Genomic DNA, 27,556 nt, shown 5'->3' on the forward strand with positions numbered 1-27,556 from the left:
TGGAAAATATTACCACGGCATTGTGTTCATTTTTTTCAAATCCTGAAAAAACCAATAAATATTTTTGAAAAATTTAAACGCAGAATTAAAGACTAAATTATTACCGAGGGCCGAAAGTCCCTTAGAATAAATAAAAGGTTCATTTTGAATGAGATATTTGAAATTAAAAATCACACTAAATTTTCTCTTAGTTTTTTCACCCCTGTAACTTATTAAAATAAACATTATAGAAGTTCTCAGGGACTTTCGGCCCTCGCTAATAACGTAATCTTTCATTCTGCGTTTAAATTTTTCAAAAATACTTATTAGTTTTCTCAGGATTTGAAAAAAATGAATCCCCATTTGAATAGCATTGCAGCCCAAAATACGTATCGATCCTCTTAATAGCAGAAACACCGCAGCTGGGCCCGATGATATTCCTTATGCATTTCTAAAGCACTTGTCTAATTATGGTCTTAAAAAACTCCTAACTTTATACAATCTAATCTGGAGCTCACATAAATGTCCATCTCAATGGAGCAAATCTATTGTTATACCTATACTTAAGCCAAATCAGCCAACTAGTTTTCCACAATCTTACAGACCCATTTCCCTCACATGCACTATGTGCAAATTAATGGAAAAAATGATCAACAAACGTCTTCTATGGTATTTTGAAAAATACAAGATTATTCCACAGGAACAATCTGGCTACCAAAGACAGCGCTCCACAAGAGATAACCTTGTACTACTTCAAACCCATATATCTAACGCGATTAATAGCAAACAAGATAACAAGATCTGATAGCAACAATCTTCGATATAGAAGGCGCATTTGACACCATCTCAAGAAACGCAATTCTTGACAAACTTTTTCAATGTAACCTCACTGGCAACATATACGCTTTTATAAAAAACTTCCAAACATCTAGAACATTCAGGGTTTCTGCCAATAACTTCCTTTCTTCTCCATATATCCAATATGACGGAGTTCCTCAAGGTTCAGTTTTAAGCACATCTTTATTCATTCTTGCGATTAGCCAGTTATGTCACAATATCCCTCCGCCTATCAAATGCTTATTATATGCCGATGACCTAATAATGTACTGCCAGGGTAAATCCAACGCTACTACTAGTAAAATTCTGCAATCAGCAGTAAACGATCTACAAATCAAAGTTGCTTCCCTAGGACTTACTGTCTTCCATTCTAAGTCCAAAGTTATTAAATTCAATAGAAGAATGAATTCTTTTAACCCTGAAATCACCGTCAATAACTTTAAGTTACTGGTCGTTGACAATTGCAAAATATTAGAGCTGATATTTGATTCAAGATTAACCTGGAAACAACACATTCAGGAAACTAAAGGAGCGTGCCTTAAAAGGTTAAATATAATTAAAACACTCACATTATCATTGGGGTGCGGAAGAAACTACGTTACTGAAAGTTTACAGATCACTAATCCATCCAAGCTTGACTATGGATGTTTCATCTATATGTCTGCATCGAAGTCAAACCTAAATTCACTAAATACAGTGCACACCACGGCTATCCGCCTATGTCTTGGAGCATTTCGTTCCAATCCGGCAGAAATTCTTTACTGTGAAGCTAATAAACCTCCTCTGTGGCTTAGACGAGAATATCTGCTTTCCTCCTATGCTGCTGCAATTTCTTCCAATCCCTCCAATCCAGTGTATCCTTTAATTACATCATCACATCAACCTCATAACCGTGCTCCTTGTAACTTAATTATACATCCTTTTCCTCATCTTCTACACCCGTTATTAAAAGATATAAATTTGTCTGAAACCAGAACGCTACCATTCTCCAATAATCCCTATTGGACCAACCTACTCCCTCATCATGATATGTCCCTCACGAAATTTAACAAGGAAGATGTCAGTGTTAACACATTAAGAAATCTCTTCCTAGAACTCATAAACAAAACTAACTACTCTAACTACTCTTCAACAGCCTATCGAACTCTGTAAAATTTCCCCTTGGTGTAGTATTCACACTGGCGAACTGCTAGCTATCTTGTGTGCTTTCAAACATGCTCAAACATATCCAAACACACACATAGCCATATGTACTGATTCACTTTCCTCTATACACTCCATCAATACTATAACCACCAACCATCCTCTTGTCCAAGATATTCATGACATTTATCAGCTTCTCATAAATCAAAATACAAAAGTCACTTTATCATGGGTACCATCCCATGTTGGGATTAGTGGTAACGAAAAATCCGATTGCCTTGCCAAAAAAGCTGCATCATCGATGGATACCATACTTAATGTACAAATCTGCAATGACCTAAAAGCCAGACTGAAGAAGCACAATCTATCCACCTGGCAAATTCACTGGAATAAAATTACTTCAGCGCTGCATGAAATTAAGCCCTCAGTGAACCTATTTACCTGCTCTAGTTTATCTCGGAAAAACATGACAATCGTACGGAGACTGCGTATAGGACATACCCGTCTAACACATGGCTATTTGATGACATCATCTCCACTGCCAAAATGTCAACACTGCAATACTACTCTTCGAATCAGACATATACTTATTGACTGTCATTTTTATGCCAAAGAACGCCAACAGCTTGGTATCAGTCCTAACTTCAAAGATGTCCTCAACAGCACAGACCAAATCAACAAGGTTATCAAATTCCTCGAGAAGAATCAACTGTTAAACAAAATATAATTATTGCTAACTGATTTTTTTTTACTTATGTTAAATAATGTTAACTAATACTATTGTAATGTATAATATATGTATATTACCATGTAAACTGTAACTCGTGCTAATGACCATAGATGTCAAATGCACGTTAATTTAAATAAAAAAAAAAATACACAAACCTTTAAGTGACCATTCCTACTCAGAAATTAGAAATACAGTAAACCTTCGTAAGCTATCTTCTAGACGGATTTATGCTGATGTTTTGTTTCTACATAAACTATTGAATTCTAAAATAAATTGCAATGATCTACTGTCTCTAATTGATTTTAATGCTCCCTCTACAGTCACTAAATCATCTCAAAAATTTTGCAATTAAATTTCATCGCTGCAACTTTGGTAGGCATTCTCCACTGAGTAGAATCATTCTGAATGGAAATAGAATAGACTTCGATTTGTTGCTGTGCGCTTCCGAACACAATTGTAGACAATGTGTAAAAAAATGTTTGTAATTTAGGTGATTTATATTGTTATGTGCTATACTGAAATGAGGGCATCTCCTGAGGTAAAATGTGCCGGAAGTAAAATGAGCCTCCGTTCGGATTTCCGGGTGAGGACTATCTCAGGGGGAACACCATTGCAGGTTAGAAAAATCAGGATAGGGTCGTGGAATCTTGGTAGTCTTACAGGTAAGAGTCTGGAGTTAGTGGATTTGCTCAAACGAAGGAGAGTTCAAATTGCTTGCATTCAAGAAACTAGGTGGAAAGGACAAAGGGCAAAAGAACTAGGTGAAGAATACAAATTGTGGTATGCAGGGAGTAGTAACACTAGAAATGGAGTTGGTATAATTGCTGATAGTAAAATGAAAGATAACGTAGTGGAAGTTGTAAGAACGAGTGATAGAATGATGCCAGTAAAATTTGTAATTGATAAAGAGGTATTGAATGTTGTCTATGTGTATGCTCCTCAAACAGGTCTGGGTGAGAATGAAAGAAGAGCTTTCTATGACCAATTAGGAGACTTCCTGAGTGATATTCCGTCAGAGGAGAAAGTTATAATAGGAGGTGATTTCAATGCACATGTAGGCCAAGCCAAGGCAGGATACGAAGCAATACATGGGGGATTAGGCTTTGGAGCTACAAATGAAGCTGGAGATGATATGCTTGAATTAACAACAGTACTAGATATGGCGATTGTTAACACATTCTTTAAAAAGAGAGAAACTCAACTTATTACGTACAAAAGTGGACAACATCAATCCCAAATAGACTATTTCATGATAAGGAAAGAAGACATACGTGAATGCAAGGACTGCAAGGTAATAGTTAGTGAGACAGTAAGCCAACAACATAAGCTGCTTGTTCTGGACATCGAAGTAAAAAGTGAAACTAAACCAAAATATCATAGAGGACCACAAAAATCAAGTGGTGGATGCTAAAAGATGAGAAAGAAGGTCTATTTAGGGAAAGAATAGTAGAGAAAATATGTTGGAACGTGAAAGGAAGCCCTACTACAATTTGGAGAAAAATGGCCAGTAGTATTAGAGAAACTGTTATTGAAATACTGGGGAAAACGTCAGGAAAAAAGTTTGAGGATAAAGAGACTTGGTGGTGGGCAAACGAAGTTCAAGGAAAAATAAAAGAGAAGGGAAAATTATATAAAAAGTGACAAGAAACCAGATCCAACACAGATCTTCAAAACTATATGGTCGCGAAAAAGGAAGCGAAAGTAGCAGTAGCAAAAGCTAAAGCAGAAGCGTATTCAAACCTATACGATCAACTTGATACCAGGGAAGGCGAAACGAAGATATATAAAATAGCCAAACAGGGAGCAAAGAAAGCAAAAGATTTTAATCAGATTAGATGTATCCGTAGTGTGACCAACTCCAATTCAGTCGAATCCGGGACAAGGCTGAAAAAAATACCTGAAATCCGGAACTTTTCAATGAAAATCGAGCCATTTTTTTTTCAGAAGACGATAATTAAAATAAAGAAACGAAAGAAAGTCCACCGCCCACCGATATAAAATGCATACGCTTTGGATGTGGTATTAGAATGAAACTCTAGAAATTGCCGACTTTTTTCGTCCCATACCAATTCAATTTGATGTGAATTAGAAGAATAACGTATTCAAAATTTCAAAATAGAATTTTACCAAAACGTTGAAAATTCGGATGGCCCTGAAGCATTGTCCGGGACGCCGGGACACGACTTCGTAATTCGAGCCATGTCCCGGATTTTTCGGGCTAGTTGGTCACACTATGTATCCGAGATGAAAATAATAAAATACTAGTTCACGAAAAGGATGTCAAAAAGAAATGGAGAAAGTACTTTGACAGCTTATTAAATGAAGAATTTGACAGACAGCCTGTGGAGTCAACGGAGACAGTAACAGCAATGGTCACCAAAATAACAAACGAGGAAGTGGCTCAAGCGCTTCAAAAAATAAATAAAGGAAAAGCGGTAGGACCAGATGATATTCCTGGGGAAGTATGAAAAGCATTGGGAGAGACAGGAACAAGGTGGCTAGCAGGTTTATTTAATAGAATTATGGAAGTTGGACAAATGCCAGACGAATGGAGAAGCAGTATACTAGTACCTGTCTACAAAAACAAGGGAGATATACAGCAGTGTACAAACTACAGGGCTATAAAACTGCTTAGCCACACCATGAAAATATGGGAGAGAGTAATTGATAGACGGATACGTGAAGAGACCGACATATCCGAGAATCAATTTGGCTTTATGCAGGGCAGATCAACAACAGACGCAATTTTCATTATAAGACAGTTGATGGAAAAATACAGGAGTAAAGAAGCAAACGCTCATATGGTATTCATTGATCTTGAGAAAGCATATGCTAGAGTTCCTCGAGAGATTCTGTGGTGGGCACTCAATAAGAAAGGAGTCCCTGGTTTATATGTAAAGATTGTGAGGGATATGTATGAGGGAGTAACGACTAGTGTTAAAACAGGTGTGGGAGCGACTGATAAATTTCATGTGAAAGTAGGATTGCACCAAGGCTCGGTGCTGAGTCCGTATTTATTCTCATTAGTTTTGGACCAGATAACAGCGAAACTACAGGATAACATTCCATGGTGCTTAATGTATGCTGATGATGTCGTGTTAGTAGGAAATAGTGAAAGAGACTTAGAACAAAAACTGGAACAGTGGACACGAGCTCTGGAGGAAAAAGATTTAAAACTTAGTAGGACAAAGACAGAGTATTTGGAATGTTCATTTAAAGATGGAGTTACTACAAATAAAATGGTATCTTTAGATGGTGAACTGGTTGGTAAAAGCAATAGTTTTAAGTACCTGGGATCGGTATTACAGAGTAATGGAGAAATAGATGGAGATGCATGCAGTAGAATTAGGGCTGGATGGATGAAGTGGAAGGAAGCGAGTGGTGTGTTGTGTGACAGAAAAGTTCCAATGAAGCTGAAAGGAAAATTCTATAAAGCAGCCATAAGACCGGCTATGATGTACGGAACTGAATGTTGGGCAGTGAAAAAGAAAGAGGAACAACGAATGCATGTGGCGGAGATGAGAATGCTTAGATGGATGAGTGGAGTGACAAGAAAGGATAAAATAAAAAATGAGTAATTATTTATATGGGAAATAAGCCACAATTAAAATGAAAAAAATAATTTTTTTAATATTTTGTATTTTGACAACGGCACCCGATTTGGGCGTCGAAACGTTAATAAAATTATTTTTTTCATTTTAATTGTGGCTTATTTCCCATATAAATAATTAATCATAAAAATGCCACAAGGAAATAGCTTCAGAACAACAAAAAATGAGTATATTAGGAGAAGTCTAGGTGTGGCACCAATTGATGCCAAAATGAGAGAGCGTAGGTTGAGATGGTTTGGTCATGTTCAACGTCGAGACGGTTATCCAACACGAAGAGTAGCTGAAGTGCAGATTCCTGGAAGGAGTAGGAGAGGAAGACCAAAGAAGACGTGGGGGGAGATGATTAGGCAGGACATGTTGGTAAAGGGGATTAACATTGATATGACCCAAGATAGAATTGTGTGGAGAAATGCAATTAGGGAAGCCGACTCCGCATAGGGATAAGGCAAAGAGAATGATGATGATTTGTTTTTTCTATATGGCTGCATCGTCAATTTTTGTCATATTCACTATATTTATGTTTAATGTATCACTAGATAATAATTATTGTAATATTTTATGTATATGTATATTTAATTGGGTGGTATCCTGTCAATAAATAAATAAATTAACCAAAAAGGCCCGGGGTGTAATTCTTGAATTCTTCGTCTTGATTCTTGTAAAAGAATCATACAATCGGGTCCTTTTTGTAGTGTACGGATACCCGGTAGTAAGAAGAATTGAGAAAATTTTCACATGCTCTTAATAGTATGGATATCTTGAAAATACAGTGGAACCCTGATAAGTCGGCCTCCGATAACCCGGAAGTCCGGCTAACCCGTACCGATTTTCATCAAACAAAACAAACATTTTTTTTCACTTTGACTGAGTTTTTTACCAAGAAATAAATAATACTGTATACAACTATGATTAATAAATACTCCCGTATGATTAATAAATAAAAATTAAAAAAAATTACAACAACTGTATGTAATTTAGATATACATATTGTGCATATGTATTTCATTTTTTTGCAATTATACTTGGATTTATATATAAGTACACCGTATTTTATTAATTTTTACCATATTCTCCGGCTAACCTGGATTTTCGATAACCCGGATAAGCTGCGCTTCCGATTAATCCAACTTATCGAGGTTCCACTGTATCAGTGGCGGTCTCAGAGTCAGATTTTGGGAGGGGCGATGGTCTGTTGCAGGGGGGTCTGGGGGGTGCAGCCCCCAGCCGGAAAGGGGGTCCGGAAAATTTTTAAAAATATGGCAAGATTTTGAGAGTTTTAAAGGCATTTTATTCATTTGAACAGTTGATGGACCGAATATGGACTGACTGTCACTTAGTGGTTGTGACGAACGGAGAAAAAGGAAAATCACTTATTATTATTACAATTAGTATGAGTGGAAACAGTTTTACACTATAATAAAAAATAAAAAACTAGCCTCTAAAGCTTGTTGTAAATATTGTTCGGCTAACTTACAAATAAAATATTCAAAATATATTTTGTATTCTTGTGATTGTATCAAAAACCAATTTAGAACTATTGAAAACAAGTCAAAGTCTAATAGAAAAGGTTTGTGGGTGATAGTATTTTTCAATGGCAAGCCTCTGAAGCAAGTCTTATCTTTCTAAACCTTTGACGATTTAGGTGGTTTTACTTTATCACGAACAAACGTCAAACTTCAGAGGTTTGGTCTGACAATGTTAGTTTTACGCTTGAATTGAAAGAGCTTAAAACACATTTTACCTTTTAAAATGTTAAAATTTACAATAAATATACAATACAAATTAGTCTATTAGAATGGAAAAAAGGAGGTTCACATTATACATTGTAATAGTTTTATTAGGTTATAAGTAATAAAATAACAAGTTATAAGGTTTTAAAAAGAATGTAATTACAAATCGAATTCAAGTCTTCGACGGCCACTTTTGGCGAATCGTTCTAAAACTTTCGTTGGGTCTACAGGGATGTCTCGATGGGCATGGAGTAGAGCAAGTCCAGTCAACCTGTCTTGACGCATCCGTGTTCTAGCCACGACTTTATTCTCTTTAGAGATTGAAAGCTACGCTCTGCAGAAGCATTGCTGATGGGAAGTGTAGCTAAGACTAGAAGTAGCTTGCTGACTGTAGGGAACCAATCTCTGTTACAACTGTCTAACGCGTCCAGCGCTGTTTTTTGAAATTCGTCCGTGTCTTTCCATTGCATTTCCCAAAGCTGTAGTTCACCTTTCAATAAGCATTTCATTTCAACTTGAGACATCAAAAAGTTCACTGTACCTCCTTACTAAACACTCAATTTTTTTCAGACATGTCCTGAACAGAGTTGGTTATCAGGTATTCAGGCATGCATACGTGAAGATTGTACAACTCCAATGTTTCTTCAGGAAAACGAGACTTTGTGTCTTCTATTACAGAGTCTAGAATGGGAAGGAACACTGATACTCTAAAGTATGTCTCTGGGTCTTTAGTTGCGTGGTTGGCTCGATTCTTCTGCACTTGTGATATTCTTGGAATACTAATATCTACTTGCCTCTTTTAGTATGCAAATCGCAATATTTTACGATAAATACAAAATAATGAAGGTAAATTTGATAGGCTGTACATAATACGTTGTACTCCGTACCCTCAAAAGGCACTCAGTTTTCTTAAAATGTTACGTTTGTTTGTGAGTTAATAGCCTAAGCGGTAGGCCTGTGAATAATTCTCTATAGCCTACGGTACACCAAAACTACAGGTTTTCTTTTAAACCCTTAAGTTAAACCCAAGGCAGCTAAAGATATAAATACGAATGAGTTAAGGACATAATTAAAACAAACTTACCATGTCGATGTCGTCTTTTGTAGTTGCACATGGAAAAGAAAACGCTTGAGCAAACTGACACTTATAGCCCTTTGACTTTGCCAGGCATTGATACACGGCCAATATGTAGCAACTAGCAAGGCTAGCAAGCAACGTCTGACTGAAGAAGATTTGTTCTATTCTCTGTGATTTATACAGTGTTGCCACTGCCAGTGTGACTTCAACGACAACATTACAGAAACGTCACTGTACCGTATTTGATGTTGTTACGTTATATCAAAACTAACCGTAGGCTATTAAAATAATCTGTCTACGGACGTTTTCACACTGTTAGATTATTTTGTCCAATAATAGCAATGCATTAGTTCGATCTCACATTTCGGATTAATATGTATATTAACTTTTCAATTTTTCAGAAAACTAAGGTTTCTGGGGGGGGCGATCGCCCCCGTCGCCCCCCCCTTGAGACCGCCACTGCACTGTATATGCAACATAAATCCCTTAAGGCCATCGTAATCGGTACATAATTCGCAAATATTTTACGGCTATCCCTACTTTTTCTGTCTTTACACAGCAAATTACGTGTAGTAAAATTCACACTGGTATGGATATGTGAACATTACTAGAATGTCTACTTGACAATGTCATCATTAACTTTAAAGAGATGGCTTTTGAATGTTCTTTTATAACTGTTATTTGTATAATTGCATTATTAATTCAGTTAATAAATTTGATTATTTCATTCATAGGACATTCTGACCAATAGAAAGCTACATAAATCTAAATTAAATCGATAATTTTTGATAATTTCCCGTTGTCAAGTATATTACGTCAGATGCCCTTCGTTGCCACGAAAAAATACATTCAGTGACATTAATGACAATTAATGTTTTAAAAATTATAAAAGTGATGACTTTCAACAGTCAAATTAATATTTATAACAACTGTGTGTTTAATTGTACTAATTTGTACTTACATAAATAAATTACAATAAAATTTTGGTTTTGAACAGTTTTATTCATGAAATAATCGCAACAAATTGCACTCGATCTCTAAAATTAATATATAATTTTAGAGCTCTTGTGCAATTACTACTGATAATTTTTTTCACTAACTATGTATTCAGTGATTATAATAATTTATATGTACAACAAAAACTAATACTCAATCGAGAAAAGAGGAAAAGTATTAAAGTGATTTTTTAATAATATATTGTTACTATGGAACGCTTACAATTTTGAACATTTTTAACAACAAAATACTTGGATCACAGAATATATTATCCTGATGTATTCTCTGCTTGTATTTTCCACAAATAATACACAATAAATAACTTTTTATTAAGTTCACGTCTTAAATCAATTATTTATCAAATACACTATATATCAATATTATTTAATCAATAACTCAAAATATTCCCTATGCCATGTCAAATATTTAAAATTGTCACTGATTGTCACTGTCTGACTGACAATATGCTGACAATATTCTATTCGACTGAGTGCCTTGTAAGACAAAGATAGATTTGGAAAATATTACCACGGACATTGTGTTCATTTTTTTCGAATCCTGAAAAAACCAATAAATATTTTTGAAAAATTTAAACGCAGAATGAACGACTAATTATTACCGAGGGCCGAAAGTCCCTTATAATAAATAAAAAGTTTATTTTGAATGAGATATTTGAAATTAAAAATCACACTAAATTTTCTCTTAGTTTTTCACCCCTGTAACTTATTAAAATAAACATTATAGTAGTTCTCAGGGACTTTCGGCCCTTGCTAATAACGTAATCTTTCATTATGCGTTTAAATTTTTCAAAAATACCTACTTATTAGTTTTCTCAGTATTGGAAAAAAAATGAATCCCCATTTGAATAGCATTGCAGCCGAGAATACGTACCCATCCCCTTAACATTTTAGTATAAAATTGTTTGTATATTGGCATAAGAGATTATTATTACAATTGCTAAAATCCTTAAAACTGTCACATTTGTTAGATCATATTAGATTCTATCTTTTGCATACCAGGTATACCATTTGTAACAAAGAGCAGGATTTGTTGTTATAAAGTTATAATGTAGATGATGTAACAACACAAACTTTATAGATACTGATACTACATCATGGTCATTTTTAGGCTAAAAAGGAGGCAAAGAAAGCAAGAGACAAAGAAGGTCAACCCAAAAAAGTTCCACATACAATTGAAAGTCTAAGAGAAAAAGATGAAACCACAATTACGGATTTAAACGATGCTGAAAATGAACTTGTTCGTGATGATTTGGAGGAGGATGAGTTTAGTGAGTTTTATAAGCAATCATATGAACCTAAAGTATTAATTACATATGCTGACAATCCCATGAAAGTAAGTTTGAGAAAACTAATCTGAAATATGAAAATATAAAAGCTTTATAATAGTACATTCTTTAACGGTAAAATATTGCAAAACCTCTAAATTTTAAAGAACCGCTTGGATTGACACGAAATTTGCAGTGGCGAAGCGTGACTTTTTCTAAAGTGTTACCAAAACTAGATGTAAAAAAATCTTATTGAAAAATAGTTATTTATGAAATAGTTCGTGAAGTATGCTTTTTGCGAACGCACGCGATATTTAGAGCACGAGCGACAACGGAGCGAGTGCTATACATCGCGTAAGTTCGCAAAAAGTACTTCACGCACAGTTTCATACAATATTGAATATTTGACATTTAAAAATCCTAACTACTTTCAAACCACAAAACTGTCAAAAATTTTGTTGTAAGTTAGGGTGACCAGATCAAACTTGAAAAAACGGGACACATCCAAGGAGCAGTAGCGTAGAATTTTTCTCTGGGGAGGGGGGTTGGCTTATTTTTTTGTATTGTTTGTGAAAGATTTGTATTGTTTGTTACATTTTCCTACTTTTTTTATATATTTTTCATATGCCCTGGGGGAAAGGGGGTTTAACCCCCCAAGTCCCCTCTCCGGGTGCGCCACTGCCAAGGAGGGTTTGGGGCTATATCCAAACAGGCAGAATGAAACATGGTCTTTTAGCTAATTTGGGACCTACAAATCCTTTTCAATTTACCTTTGAATATGTAATTTACGTACGATCAAGACTGCGAAACAAACTAAAAAACTCAGCCATAATATCATGGATCAACAATCCGTCAGAACAAAACAGTTGTTAACTGAACAGCAAATAAAGCAATTTTACAAAAAAGTCAGAGCAACAAAAAATAAGCCCAGCATTAAATCAAGCAAAACAAGAGGACTAAAAAACCAAAAAGGAGAAACCGTATTTAAAGAGAAACAGATCAGCAAAATATGGGAAGAATATTATCGAAAAAATGCTATTCACTATGAAGAAGGAAACACACTGCGATGAAGAAATAAAACCGTAGAAGATAACGACGAAGTCGAAATTTTCACAGCAGAAGAAGTACAAAAACAAATATTAAAAACCTAGGAATCGGAAAATCAGCAGGAGGAGATGAAAAAGCAGTGGAATTAATAAAATGCGGAGGAAGAGAATTACATAAAGAAATAAACCAACTAATACAACAAATTATGGACAAAACTGACTACGAGACGATTGGAACACAGGTATTATAGTACCTATAATATATGAGAAAAAAAGGAGATCGAGAGGAGTGCGAGAATTAAAGAGCAATAACTTTATTAAACACCACATATAACATTCTAGCAAACATACTAAACATGAGACTTAAATAAAGCGCTGAACGAATATTAGGAGAATACCAGAATGGATTCAGACCAAGGAGGTCGATGATTAATTTCACACATACAGTGAAACAAATAATTCAAAAATCTAGAGAACACAACAGAGAAATTCCCCGAATATTCATAGATTTCAAAAGCGCTTTTGATATAATCAATCGGACGAAAATGATGGAGGAGCTAGAGAATGTTGGAATCCCAGAAATATTAAGACAAATTATGCTAACAGTAAGCCTAAAGAACACCAAAGCAAGGATCAGTTTCAACGAACAACTTCTAAGGAGATAAATGTAAATAAATGAGTGATATAAGGTGACCCTGTCTCCTCGACATTATTATTTAATCTGACATTGAAAGTAATCATAAGGAGGAACTTGTATCTACCTTTAGCTACTTGGGAGTAACAATATGGAAAACCGGAAAAGAGAGAACAGAGGAAAGAATTCTGAAAGGCAGAAAAACATATGAATGATTAGAAATCTGTTGAGAAACAAGACAAGTATAATATGAACCAATATAATACCTTAATTAGACCTGTTGATACATATGGGATGGAAACAACGACGATTAATAAGAAAGAGGAACATATAGCATTCCGAAATTTGAACGAACAATAATGAGAACAATACTAGACCACAATGTAATAAGAGAGGGAGAAATAATAATGAAAACAAATGCCGAAATTGAAGAAACAATTGAAATTGAAGAAAAAAATAAGAGACAAAAGTCAGATACATAAAATCAACCTAACGCAAATACGGGACATTTAGGCGTCCCTAGAGACTTTTTCGGGACACCGGGACAAATCGTTAAAAAACGGGAAAGTCACATTTTTTCGGGACGTTTGGTCACCCTATTGTAAGTCATTGCTCATATTGTCATCACCATGACAACGGAAAATTAAGGATACTTGATTATATGAAAGTGTGCCAAAAAACCCATTGAAAGTGTGCGAAAAAGTAAATCCCATTTAAAATACATTGTTACTTCACGCACACTTTAAACCCTTCACGCACTGCTATCTATAATGACAGTTTTCACAAACTAAAAACTTATACATAATATGACATAAAGTAGATAAAAATTATTTTAAACCTCTAAAATATAAGTTTTTGTTTTCAATCCTGTGGGATAAAATTAAACAAATCACTATTCCCAAATTATATGCATGTAATTATGTATACATGTATTATATGCATGTAATAGAATAGGTATAACAATAAATAATAAACAAACTAAACAGATTATTCTACAATAAAATTAACATCAAAAATAAACAAGTAGGAAACAGAACATATTTTGAAAACTAGTGTTTATATTTTAAATCTTCTATTTTCAATAATTTCATTTTTTTCTTCAAAATTATATATATAAAAAAATATACAAGGATAATGACTTTTCAAGTAGTTGATCGATTACGCAGCAACATTCTTCCATGTTCAAATGCACGAATAGCTACTAAACTAACGTTACCACATTGTAAAATGGTTACAGTACTGATATACACAGCGTGCCCTTCATTCTCTCGGCTCTCTGGAGCCGTCATTCCTTCAAAATTTTCAGTTCCGAGCGATAGCGAGAATCATCTTTCGTTACCAGAACTAGAAGTGGTAACGGAGTATAATAACGTGCAACGGAATCAAATGTATTCACATGTAATCTCGCCAATATTTTCGTGCGTCTAGTTGGCTATTTACTGAATTAGGTAGGTACTACGTATTAACAAATATTTCGGTTGGTAAAAAATATAAATGGAATTATTTTATAGTAGTCATAAAATATTTATTTGCAAGATTTTTAACTGTTACCAATGGTAACAGTGGTTACATGGACGCTTCGCCAGTGGAAATTTGGCATACACATAGTTAACAAGTCAAAGAAAAAAAGTGATATTGTGCCGATGTGCCCTGGGGGTCCAAAATAAGTCCGGAAATGGAAAAACTGACTAATTTGAAGTAGGAACTTTTCTTCGATAGAATTTTTTCATTAAGTTAATCCTTTTCGAGTTACTTGCTAGTGAATACGTTCATTTTTCAACAAAATAACCACGTTTTTAGACGGTTTTTCGCAAATAACTCAAAAAGTATTTTGTCGAAAAAACGTTTTTAGCAAAAATATAGCCTGTAAAAAAGTGAAAAAAATGGTGTACAATTAGGTCTCTATTCCAAGTGGAAGCAGAGTTATAGCTAATGAGAAATAGGTTCAAATTCGTCAAATTCCAAACAAAATATTTCAACGTGAAATGACCAAAAATGAAGAACTTTTTGGGGAAAACTCATTACAACTGTTTTACAAGTGTACAAAAAAGCTTTATTTTTGTTTTATAAATTAATTTTCTAGCTTCAAAAGTAAACAAGTTACGCTCAAAATAAAGTTCCAATGTTTTGGTAAATCCCATTTTGGAGTCCCATTTTTTGGTAAAAAAATCGTGAAGATCACCCCCTAATTAGCATCTCAAAATGAAATTAATGGTTACCACTTAACAAGTTGCTTTACTCGTAAATGGATTGTTTATATGATCTGTAAGTTTCATCGGTTCAAAGTGCTTATTTTTTACGGGGGCTAACTGAAAGGGCTTGAACAAGTCAATCATCACGAGGGTATGCAACTTTTGAACAACTATACCTATCTTAACCAATTTTTGTCTTACATAAAAACAAAAAAATCCAAAATATTCAGAAAAGCAATACCTACATATATTTTTGCTGTTTGTTATTTTTGCTGTCACTAACAAATTTTAAGTTATTTAAAAAAAGGCATTTTTATCAAAATTAACACTTTAACAATTTTTACTTTAACATCAATAAATTTAAAAAAATAAATGCCCTTTGAACCGATAAAACTTACAGATCATATAAATAATACATAAGTAAAGCAACGTGCAAAGCGGTAACGATTAATTTTATTCAATTTGCTAATTAGGGGGAGATTTTCGTGAGTTTTTTTTTACCAAAAAAAGAAATCAACTTTATTTTGAGCGAACTTGCTTACTTTTGATGCTAGAATTTTTTAAAAAAACAAAAATAAATATATTTTTAAACACTTTAAAAAAGTTGTAATGCTTTACTTTGCTTCTCGGGTTCTAGAGATTTCATAGATACACTGTTTTAGAAGCTATATTTCTGCTGAGAATGTTTTTTCCGATAAAATATTTCCTTTTTGGGTTATTTTCAAAAAACTGCCTAAAAACTGTTTATTTGGTAGAAAAATTAACATATTTTATTTACTCGCAATAACTTGAAAAGTATATTAACTTAGTGAAAAAATGCTAAGTATAGAACAAAAGTTGCTTAGGATTAGTCAGTTTATCCATTTCCGGACTTATTTTAAACGTATATTTCTTCACCCCAAAGAAGGGGTGAAATTCACCGCCAGGGCAAAAGCACACATCAGCACGATATCACTTTTCTTCTTTGACATGTTACCTATGTGTGTGCCAAATTTCTTGTCAATCCAAGCGGATATTTAAAATTTAGAGTAAAAACCGTGAAAAGTTTCAACATTATTCTGTTACTACACAATACTTTCTCAATCACTGATATATTGTAGGTAGGTACATATCTATTATGATATTGTTATAGAATTACTTTGTAGTGATAGCTGATGTCAAAGTCTAGTAATGTCAAAAACAAATTATACATTGATATATCGTATCATATATTATGATATATCGAATGAAGATATCAGGATACCTACATAATATAAGTATAGGAAAAAGTGTATCGGTATAATCCTTTATAAAAGGTATATTTGTTAAAATCCCTAAAATGCTACATCACAGAACTAGTTTTCGATCGGATGACCGATCATCATCAGTGATTACCTAAAATGTGTATAATCTGATAAGATAATGCAAAGTATTTAAAATTTTGACTACGGTTTTAAAAAGTTATAGTTTACTTATCTATATCTATCTATATCTATATGTATATGTATATCTTTAGGCTTTGATAATTTGGGTAACTTTCTGAATTATGTTCCGGACAGGTTAGACAGGGTAACCTTTATTAAATTCAATACACTAAACTCTAAACTCAACAATTTATTCCGAAAAAAAAATCTCATTTATCTAATCAAAACAGTAACAACAACACTAAATTTTCTAACTTTACTTTTCACCCCAGACTTAAAAATCTATCGTCGGTTATCTTTGACAAAAATGAATTAGATTTATTACATCTAGGTCTCAAATACTCCATTCCGAGAAATGTTTCCGAAAAGGACCTTCAGAGTCATTCAAAAATTCTATTAGAAACTCCTGTTTTAATATGTAGTATAAATAAATTCAAACATAAATACATCTCTTCTTCTACACTTTCTTATAATTCCACCACTAATAATTTGTCATTAAATACTTCCAACAATGCCTCTTCTATTAATGTATCTGCCTTTTCTCAGAACACATTATTTCTGAATTCCAGCTTTCCTCAATGTTCATGCAAGAAACGTCAAATCATCTTAAAACCCTTAAATCTATTAAAAATAAAGTCAAATCTAATAATCTAATAATTAGCAAGGCAGATAAAGGCAATTGTCTGGTTATTCTACTCTTTCAAAGTTCAAACTCTTTATATTGACAAAGTCACTACTTTTCTTTCTAATAATAATTTCGTGTCATTTCCAGAAGATCCTTCCCAAAAATTCATTAACAAACTCAAAGATAACCTCAAACCGTTTACAAAATTTTTTCTGAACAATTTGCACCTTACTATAAAATATCTAGTATTCCTCTAACACCCAGACTCTATGGTTTACCTAAGATACATAAAGAGGGAATCCCCATTCGTCCAGTTGTTAGCTTCATAAACACTCCTGTTTCCATTCTTTCAAAATTTATACTCAATCTTATTAACAACATGACGAACTTCACCCCTCGATTCTCAGTCAAAAACACAAGTCACCTTGTCAACAATCTACAACAAATCCAGCTGCGTCCAAACATTACCATGCTATTTGATGTTTCTTTTGACAATCTTTTTACTTCAGTCCCAAAACAAGAAACTATTAATCTGGTACATTCTCTTGTAAGAGCAAGTTCTATTACCAGATTTACCACCAATTCAATTATTCAATTACTCAAATTTTGTCTAGCTCAAGACTTCTTTGTATTCAACAATAAATATTATAGACAACCTGATGGCTTAGCCATGGGTTACTTTTGATGCTAGAAGATAGGCTCCGCTTATCGCCTCTCCTAGCTGACTTTTTATGGATCATTTAGGATCCGTACATATCATGAAAAATCCTGAAATTCTCCATTGGTATCGTTATGTTGATGATTGTTTACTCATCATCTCAGGTAACTCAAATACAGCTGATCTATTACTTTTTAAAATCAATCAAATCCACCTGAATATTAAATTCACCATGGAATAAGAATCATCCTAATCAATAAATTTTCTCTACCTCACTATTACCAGATTAAATGACTACTTCGATTTCAGTATCTATAGGAAACCAACACAGACCGACCATGTCATACCATTATCTTCTAACCACCCTATGTCTCACAAACTTGCTGCCTTTCATAGTTACATATACTCCATCTAATTTACTTACCATTGCACGTCATCCGCGTCATAGCCCGTGACGTCACATGATACCAACACGAAATATTTAGGCGGTAGGTGTGTTCTGTTTTAGAATCACTTTGCCGAGTACACTGGCATTACAGCCACTAGACTTATTTTATTATACAGGGTGTAACAAAAATACAGGTCATAAATTTAATCGCATATTCTGGGACCAAAAATAGTTCGATTGAACCTAACTTACCTTAGTACAAATGTGCACGGAAAAAAAGTTACAGCCCGTTGAAGTTACAAAATGAAAATCGATTTTTTCCAATATATCGAAAACTATTAGATATTTTTTATTGAAAATGGAGATTTGGTATTCTTATGGCAGTAGTATTTCAAGAAAAAATTATAATGAAATTTGGACAACCCATAAAAATTTTATGGGGGTCTGGTTCCTTTAAACCCCCCCAAACTTTTGTGTACGTTCCAATTTAATTATTATTGTAGAGCCATTAGTTAAAAACAAGTTTTTAAAAACTTTTTTGTCTCTTAGTACTTTTTTCAAAAGTCAGTTTTTATCGAGATATTTAAATATTTGTCAAATCCACCACATATTTGTATATGGTAAAGTACGGTTATGGAGACTTGGAATAATATGAAAATTTATTTATGATTTACATTTTTAAGTATACTTTGAACCATATTAAAAAAGAAGCCACATCTCGATAAAAGATGCTTTATCAAAAGAATACAAAGAGGCAAAGAAGTTTTAAAAACACAGTGTTTAACTAATGGTACCGCAGTAATAGTTTAATTGGAACGTACACAAACATTTGGGGGGTTTAAAGGAACAAAACCCTCATAAAATTTTTATGTAAACATATTAAAAAAGAAGCCGCAACTCGATAAAAACTGCCTTATCGAAAAAATATTAAGAGGCAAAAAAGTTTTAAAAATATTGAATTTAACTAATGGCACCACAATAATAATTTATTTGGAACGGCCACAAAAGTTTGGGGGGGTTTAAGGGAACAAAACCCCCATAAAATTTTTATGTGGTGCACAAATTTCACTATAAGTTTTCTTTAAGATGCTTCTGCCATACGAATGCCACATGTCCATTTTCAACAAAAAACCTCTAATAATTTTCGATATATTCAAAAAATTCGATTTTCATTTTGTAACTTCAAAGGGCTGTAACTTCTTTTATGTGCATATTTGTACTAAGGTAAGTTAGGTTCATTCGAACTATTTTTGGTCCCAGAATATGTGGTTTAATTTATGACCTGTATTTTTGTTACACCCTGTATACGCGTAGAAATAATATTTAAAGATTTCTATTAATGTTAAATTAAAGAAATACACAATAATATGTTTCATTTAATTTGTATAAATTTTTTTTATGCGTTTCAAAGCGTTTTTATGAAGCACATTTGTTCGGAATACACTGTAAGTATAATTGAACGAAGGTGATATTTTGGCATAAATTGGTAACATTTATTTGACAGTTGCGGGGATGACACTTCATATTTGTTTATATTCTTTACTATAAGTATTTGTTTCATTATATTTACTGTTTTTATTATGTATTTTAACGCACGATTATAACTTAATTCTTGTTTTCTATTTCTAAAGTTTTTATTTATTTACATTGAATATTAATTTGTTTTGCTATATAATCCACTTCCGCAAAAATTGTGTGATGTATTTGATTTAAAATGAATTCAAGAATTTTTTGTAATTGGGCAACAATGTCCACTTAGATATCTAAAGTAGATAATGACGTGCAACGGTAAGTAAATTAGACGGACTGTACACCGTCTTGAAACCATCCCGTTATCACAATCCAACTAGAAGAAGAAGAAAGAATTAAATATACTTCATTAAAAATAGCCTTCAATAACGGTTACGATCCCCACATCATAAACAAGCTCATTCATAAAAGACAGCTTAAGGTCTTAAGACATGTTGCGTTCCCTAGGGATTTGACAACCAAACCAACTTATGCTTCGATACCATTCCACCAAGATAGACTATCTGGGTCATATCTCAAATATTATCAAAAGATCAGTAGATAACATTCAAATTTCTTTTAAAGTATTCAACAACTTAGGACAATCTCTATCCAACTCCAAAGGTAGTATTAACTACAGTCCGTCTAATTTACTTACCGGTGCACGTCATTATCTACGTTAGAGATCTAAGTTGACATTGTTGCCCAATTACAAAAAATTCTGGAATTCATTTTAAATCAAATACATCACACAATTTTTGCGGAAGTGGATTATACAGCAAAACAAATTAATATTCAATGTAAATAAATAAAAACTTTAGAAATAGAAAACAAGAATTAAGTTATAATCTTACGTTAAAGTACATAATAAAAACAGTAAATATAATGAAACAAATACTTATAGTAAAGAATATAAACAAATATGAAGTGTCATCACCGCAACTGTCAAATAAATGTTACCAATTTATGCCAAAATATCACCTTCGTTGAATTATAGTTACAGTGTATTCCGAACAAATGTGCTTCATAAAAACGCTTTATGATCCATTTATACAAATTAAATGAAACATATTATTGTGTATTTCTTTAAGTTAAGATTAATAGAAATCTTTAAATATTATTTCTAGGCGTATATAATAAAATATGTCTAGTGGCTGTAATGCCAGTGTACTCGGCAAAGCGATTCTAAAAAAGAACACACCTACCGTCTAAATATTTCGTGTTGGTATCATGTGACGTCACGGGCTATGACGCGGATGACGTGCAACGGTAAGTAAATTAGATGGAGTATACATGAATCGTAGTGGTGTTTATAAACTACAATGTTCTGGCTGTGATGCTACATACATAGGAACAACTTGTAGATCACTTGCTTCTCGCTCTCTTGAACATACCAAAAGAGAGAACACCTCTACCTTTTCACATCTTAAACATAAAAATCATACTTTGAATATCCCAGATGATGTCTCTCTACTTCACAACATCCCACAGAAAGACTTCTTAAAATTGGACTTGTACGAGGACCTAGAAATAATCAAAGAAAAACAAAAAAATCCTAACTGTGTCAACGGCCATGTTTCGTTCCACCGGGACTTCCAACCACTTCACCGACAATTTTTTTTTCTTAACTCTTTTTCTTAATTACAATATTACTTTCCACCCCTTTTATTACTTCCTACACATTCTTACAGTCACACTTATAATTGATTTGGTACAATCCACAATGATCTTGTCATCTTCATCCATCAAACCATTATCATTTATCCAGTGATATACATATAAATTATCATCTGATATCATCCACATACATCTCCATATCCAAATTTTCATCTATATACTATCTCTATATCTATTTTCACCCCATCTATTCAATCTGCCATCACCATAACATACCACTGGATAACATTCATACTAAAACCAAATTAAAAAGTCTCACTTTTGTTTCTGGGCCCCGTTCATGTCCCATTCTCATTAATTATCTCATTCACATCGTACATTCTCACCCTCTCATCCTCCTACTGTTAACTACATCTTTTAGGGTTCCGGGTAGCCTGCGGGGTCCTTGGGAATTATTCGCCTAAGTCTGAGCTTGTTTTATATATCCTCACTAGATTATTGAGACATATTTACACTTCTGTCACCCCTACTGTGATCTTTTCTTGAACTCACACAAACTCCAACAACTACCAACTATTTAAATAAAATCAATAACATGAATTCACATAAAATTGCTTTTCTAAACCCCAGGTGTTATCACAAGAGGGTTCAATATCGATTTCACAGTTTCGATTCATGCGTAATGTAGTTTGCCTACCACCCTCATTGAAAACATTCTAACTATAACATCAAGTTTATTTTCATTTTAATTGATTATTTATCACAGTGGAGTGATTGTAGTTGCTGTTCTCAATTTAACAAGCTTTACAATAGATTTTGCATAACTAACAGAGAAATTTGAACTTCCTGTGGAACTGTCATTTCTGTCATGTCATCATTCGGAATTTCGGCTGTCACTGCCACTTGCTACCATATAGTCATCATGTGAACAAGTCACGTGAGTATAACCTATAACTTTTTAAAACCGTAGTCAAAATTTTAAATACTTTGCATTATCTTATCAGGTTATACATATTTTAGGCAAGCACTGATGATGATGATCGGTCATCCGATCGAAAACTAGTTCTGTGATGTAGGCCTTTTCAGGGATTTTAACAAATATACCTTTTCTAAAGGATATTATCGTTTTTGTAATATATGGTATACAGCCAACTACAGGAACACTTTTTCCTCGTGGATTTTTATATCGATATAATATACGTGGCTAATATGTGCACATATCTGCAAACCGGTATTATGCAGGAATATTGTTATTGGCAATGAGAAAACGGCATTAAAACGAATATTTTATTATTAATTATATGTTTTAGAAAACAAGAATATTTGGTAGAGAACTTACAAGAATTATCCCAAATTCAGTTTCTCTCTATAGAAACAGATCAGGAGTTAAGAAAATGGTAAAAAGTGCTACGCAAAAAGGATATACTGATATTCTAATTGTTAATGAGCATAAAAAAGAACCTGATGGTCTCTTACTTATTCATTTACCCGATGGACCCACAGCTCATTTTAGAGTCAGTAATGTTAGAATAACAACAGAGCTTAGAAAAAATCATAGAGATATAACTGCACATCGTCCTGAGGTAGTTTTAAATAATTTCTCCACAAGGTTAGGTCTAACTGTAGGTAGAATGTTGGGAGCCTTATTTCACTATGACCCAGAATTTGAAGGACAAAGAGCTGTAACTTTCCATAATCAAAGAGACTTTATATTTTTTAGACACTACAGGTAAGAGCCATTTAATTTATGCAATTATGATTCAAATGCTGGCAACTTGGCAAATAGTTTTCAGAATAGTTTTAAAAATGTAGACATTTTTGATGTCAAATCTTATATGTGTGTGAATTCTCAAAACATATAAAAATCGTTAGTTTGACTTAATTTTTAACTCCAATTAATATATAGTAAAAATTCTACAGTAATTTAAACTAAATCTTAAAAAAGAATATCACTTCTATGAGAAGTACGACTTCTTCATAGAAGTGACATAGAATAAGTCAAAACATTCGTGCATCTTGTCTTAGTAGCCACCAGTACTAAATATAAAATTGATAAATACTATATGAAGAGTACAGGGGGAAAACAAGGATTGTCACTTTTTTATGAATTTTGGCTTTTCTCGCCATGTGGTACCAAAAACTGAGGACTGTCGACTGGCTTATCGATTCAGGACAATAACCAGGAAGGTCAGTCTGTATAAATTTTCTAAAAATTTGTATACAAGCAAAGAACAAGCGAACAAGGATTGTCTACGCGCTACCGAACAAAAACAAGGAATGTCAGCAGTATCCCACGTGTAGCTGCCGGTAATGCCGCGATTATTTCGGTTTTTTTATGTAGTAAAAAGAATTATGCTTTAAAGTAAGAATACTTTCATAGTTTATCATATAAATAATAATTGCTAGACTTGTTTTCTAATATAGATTCATAATAATAAAGTGACATTTCTTGTTTTTGATCTTTTTTCTTTGTCTGTATTGATATTATGTCAAAAATTGGGATTTTGCTCATGTTACTTAAAAATTGTAATATATCGGGATTGAAGTAATATAAAATTAAATAATATCTATGAAAATGAAACAAATCTGCCAAGTATTTTTTACATATCACAAGAATTAAACCTTTATTGGCGTTTATCTCAATATGTATAAAATCTGACATTCCTTGTTTTTCCCTTGTATTCTTCAAATATAAAATTGATTTTTCTGGTGTAAAGATTTTACATAGGGAAAAAATTTCCTCTTACAGACAATTTCTAGAAATGTGTCAATTCTCAAATTAACGAGAAGACTGACGGCAACTTGAGCCAAATTTATCATTTTATTAATTTTACATAACACTTAATAATTTAATGCCTTAATAACACTATATGGCAAGACCGACATATTAACACTGAGATGAAGTCAAGAATTTATAAAGCCAGTGTAAGACACATTATGCCATATGCATCAGAAACAAGACCCGGCCCAGCCACAACCCAAAAACTACTGGAAACGACAGAGATGTGAATACTCAGAAGAATTACACGAAAAAAAAATGAGAGATTGAAAGAGATGTGAAGACATCAGAAGAAAGTGTAACTACCAGTGTATAAAGGAATGGACACTAAATAAAAAAAAGAATGGAATAACCATAGCTTTGATCGCGCAGGACATCCTGGGTATACCCAGAGGGAGAACGCCTGCGCATTACAAAATTGAGCGTTCGCGGAGGTCAAATCTTTCCCTCTGAACACCCTCCGGATTTTTAAATCGGTGTTCGCGCAGTACAGAAAAAATATCGTGAAAGTGTCCGGGATACGCTCTCGACGTTCGAGGATTGTGTTTCGGATTTTAAGTTCGCACAGGCGCACAAATTGTTTGGGAAGAATTTCTTGACATTCTGTTCTTACTCCTTCCAATTCTTAACCTAAAATATTGTTTTGTTAAACAACTTGTAGGTAGATGCAGATTCTGGTTTTTAAAGTTTTGAAATTATGTATCATTGTGTTGTATCATTTAAATATTCTTCAAACAAATTTTAATATTTTTTATATTAAAGCTTTTTTAGTTGTGTTTGTCAATGTTTTCCATTAGTATGTTTATAAATAAGTAGCTACCTTTTCTAGTATTATTTTCATTCGATATTCGATAATTATCTATTGCGGTAGTATGTTTTAACTTAATTTCTTCTATCTAAATGAGCTTATAAGTACCTACATATTCTTGTGGTTTATTTTTCAGTTTAATTTATGCGTTAAATTAGTCTCTTATTGAATATAATGAAACATAAACAACACATCAAACTTATTCTGAAACTATTTCTTGTGTCTTGTTATATTTTATTATTTTTGTGGTGTAATAAACCACAACACAATGCCACAACCTATCAAATTCAATAGATATATATCAAAATTGGAAATGATTGCTTTCCTAAATTATTCCTTCCTTCAGATAATGTTCAACCCCCAGGAAGTTAAAGGTAATTTTTATATCTAAATATCAAGCTGCCATTTCCAAGTAATACATAACAATCTTTTACTCTCTACAAAGATGTAAGCCGGATTTCGGCGTGGAAATACCAAATTATCGAAATAATGTGGAAATAATAAAGAAAGACGCTAATCAAATTTCTAACTTCTAAGAAAGGCATTGAAAAGAAAGTTAATCCTTTCCCTGTTGCTTTTATTCTCTTTCTCTTTGTTGACGTTGACATACAAATTTGTTGCATTTGCATTTTTTTTGACATTGCTTTCGAAATAAGAAAGGGACAACAAAAGTTGTCATTACTCTTGTCAAAAGCTCTAACCTTAATGTATGCAACCCGTCATTACATTACGAATCCGAAAATTGTTCGCGGAGCGAAAAATCCTGAGCATGTCCAGGATAAGTTTACGTTGACGCCTGCGCATTGGAAACTAATCCCGAACTTACTCGAAGGTGCGTTCGCGGGTACAGTTGACAAATTGTCGCCGACAATTTCTAACCTAATTTAATATAAATAATATCGTTAATAGGTAAATAAAGAAGGTATATTTACTTTTAATTAATATTAATAACTAATTTTAAATTATAATAGGTAAATATACCTTGTATATTTATCTATTAGCGATATTATTTATATCATTTTAAAGTGCGCATGCGTTTTGCTGCTAATTTGTCGCCGACTTGTTGCCGACAGGCACCCGCGAACGCACTTAATTCGTTCGATTTGTACAGCGCGAACACTGCTCATATAAGCAGAATGGGGGAGACTCGTGTGGTCAAAATAGCAAGAGATAGATATCTTCCAATTCCAGAATAAATAGGTCTGGTAAAATTGTATCGCCTTGTCTACTTCCTCTACTGTTATTGATTATTTGTAAATGCCAGTCTAGCGAAATTTTCATAGCACCATTTTGATGTATATAGGTTTCCATAACGCTCGAGTAACTGCAAATTTGGCATACTTTCCTCCCCTACTATTATGTCTCTTTCATTAGACATTACAAAAAAACCGAACTTTTCTATATAATAAGTACAATGATGTACAATGTAAACTGCTGCAGAGCAGGACTCGACGGCAGACATAACACTTTGGTAATATGGAGTACTTATTTGGAGTATATACACATATATGGAGTTGTCCGTGGAGTACAACAGGAGTACGGATTAGCCCAACACTATTCTAAATATTTTGTAAATAAAAATAGAAAAATTCTATGATAATGATAGTTTTTGTTATTTTTTTATAGGTATGGATTTGATGCGAATGGAAAAAAATGTAGGCTAAAGGAATTAGGGCCAAGATTCACTTTAAAACTGAAATCGTTACAGAGAGGAACTTTTGATAGTAAATATGGAAAATACGAATGGATAATTGATGGAAGACGACATTCCATGGAAACCAGCAGAAGGAAGTTCAATTTGTAATATTCGTTATATTTATGTCATAATAAATATATATCATAGTTTCTTTTATACAAACGTTTTAATATTAGATTATTATGGATATAAATTTTGATTTTAGTTCTAATGAGTTTAATGAATGAGGTGAGTTTTTTGCTTTCACCAAGTTTGAAAAAATGTGAAAACGTTGAGTTATCCCCGTCCGTCTGTCTGTCCGTGAACACAACTCCTCCGTCACTATACCAGGTAGAATGACAAGTGAAGTGTCAAGTGAAAGCTTATAATTCAAGGATGATACTAAAGGTGAGAAATTTGACCTAGGCTGTCTGTCCGTCCGACCGCGGATATAATTCCTCCGTAACTATACCAGGTAGAGTGACAAATGAGGTGTCGAATGAAAGCTTATAATCCAAGAATGGTACAAAAGGTGAGAAATTTGACCTAGGCTGTCTGTCCGTCTACCGCGAATATAACTCCTCCGTCACTATACCAGGTAGAATGACAAATGAGGTGTCGAATGAAAGCTTATACCTAATCCAAGTATGGTACTAAAGGTGAGAAATTTGACCTATGACTTCCGGTTTTGGAAATGCGACCGGAAGTACTGTTTTAAAGTCACCGGAATAGTACAAGTGATATATTATTCGACGCGCCTTCGCAAGACGAGAACAAATATATTATACTTCCGGTTTCATGACTGTCTGTCCTTCCGTCCGCGAATACAACTC

The 27,556-nt window shown here is 33.4% G+C and overlaps 1 protein-coding gene across 1 annotated transcript in view; it reads left to right on the forward strand.

The window, feature by feature from the left end:
- Positions 1 to 26,906, forward strand: part of LOC126878992 (probable ribosome production factor 1) — a 40,886-nt gene extending 13,980 nt beyond the window's left edge. The window contains exons 2-4 of the mRNA XM_050641871.1: positions 11,233 to 11,457; positions 22,772 to 23,190; positions 26,675 to 26,906. Coding sequence (XP_050497828.1) covers positions 11,233 to 11,457; positions 22,772 to 23,190; positions 26,675 to 26,852 — 822 coding nt within the window. The 3' untranslated portion in view covers positions 26,853 to 26,906. The remainder of the gene's footprint in view (positions 1 to 11,232; positions 11,458 to 22,771; positions 23,191 to 26,674) is intronic.
- The last annotated feature ends 650 nt before the right edge of the window (positions 26,907 to 27,556 follow it).

The sequence above is a fragment of the Diabrotica virgifera genome, chromosome 1 (assembly GCF_917563875.1).
Source record: "Diabrotica virgifera virgifera chromosome 1, PGI_DIABVI_V3a".
NCBI classification, from domain to species: Eukaryota; Metazoa; Arthropoda; class Insecta; order Coleoptera; family Chrysomelidae; genus Diabrotica; species Diabrotica virgifera.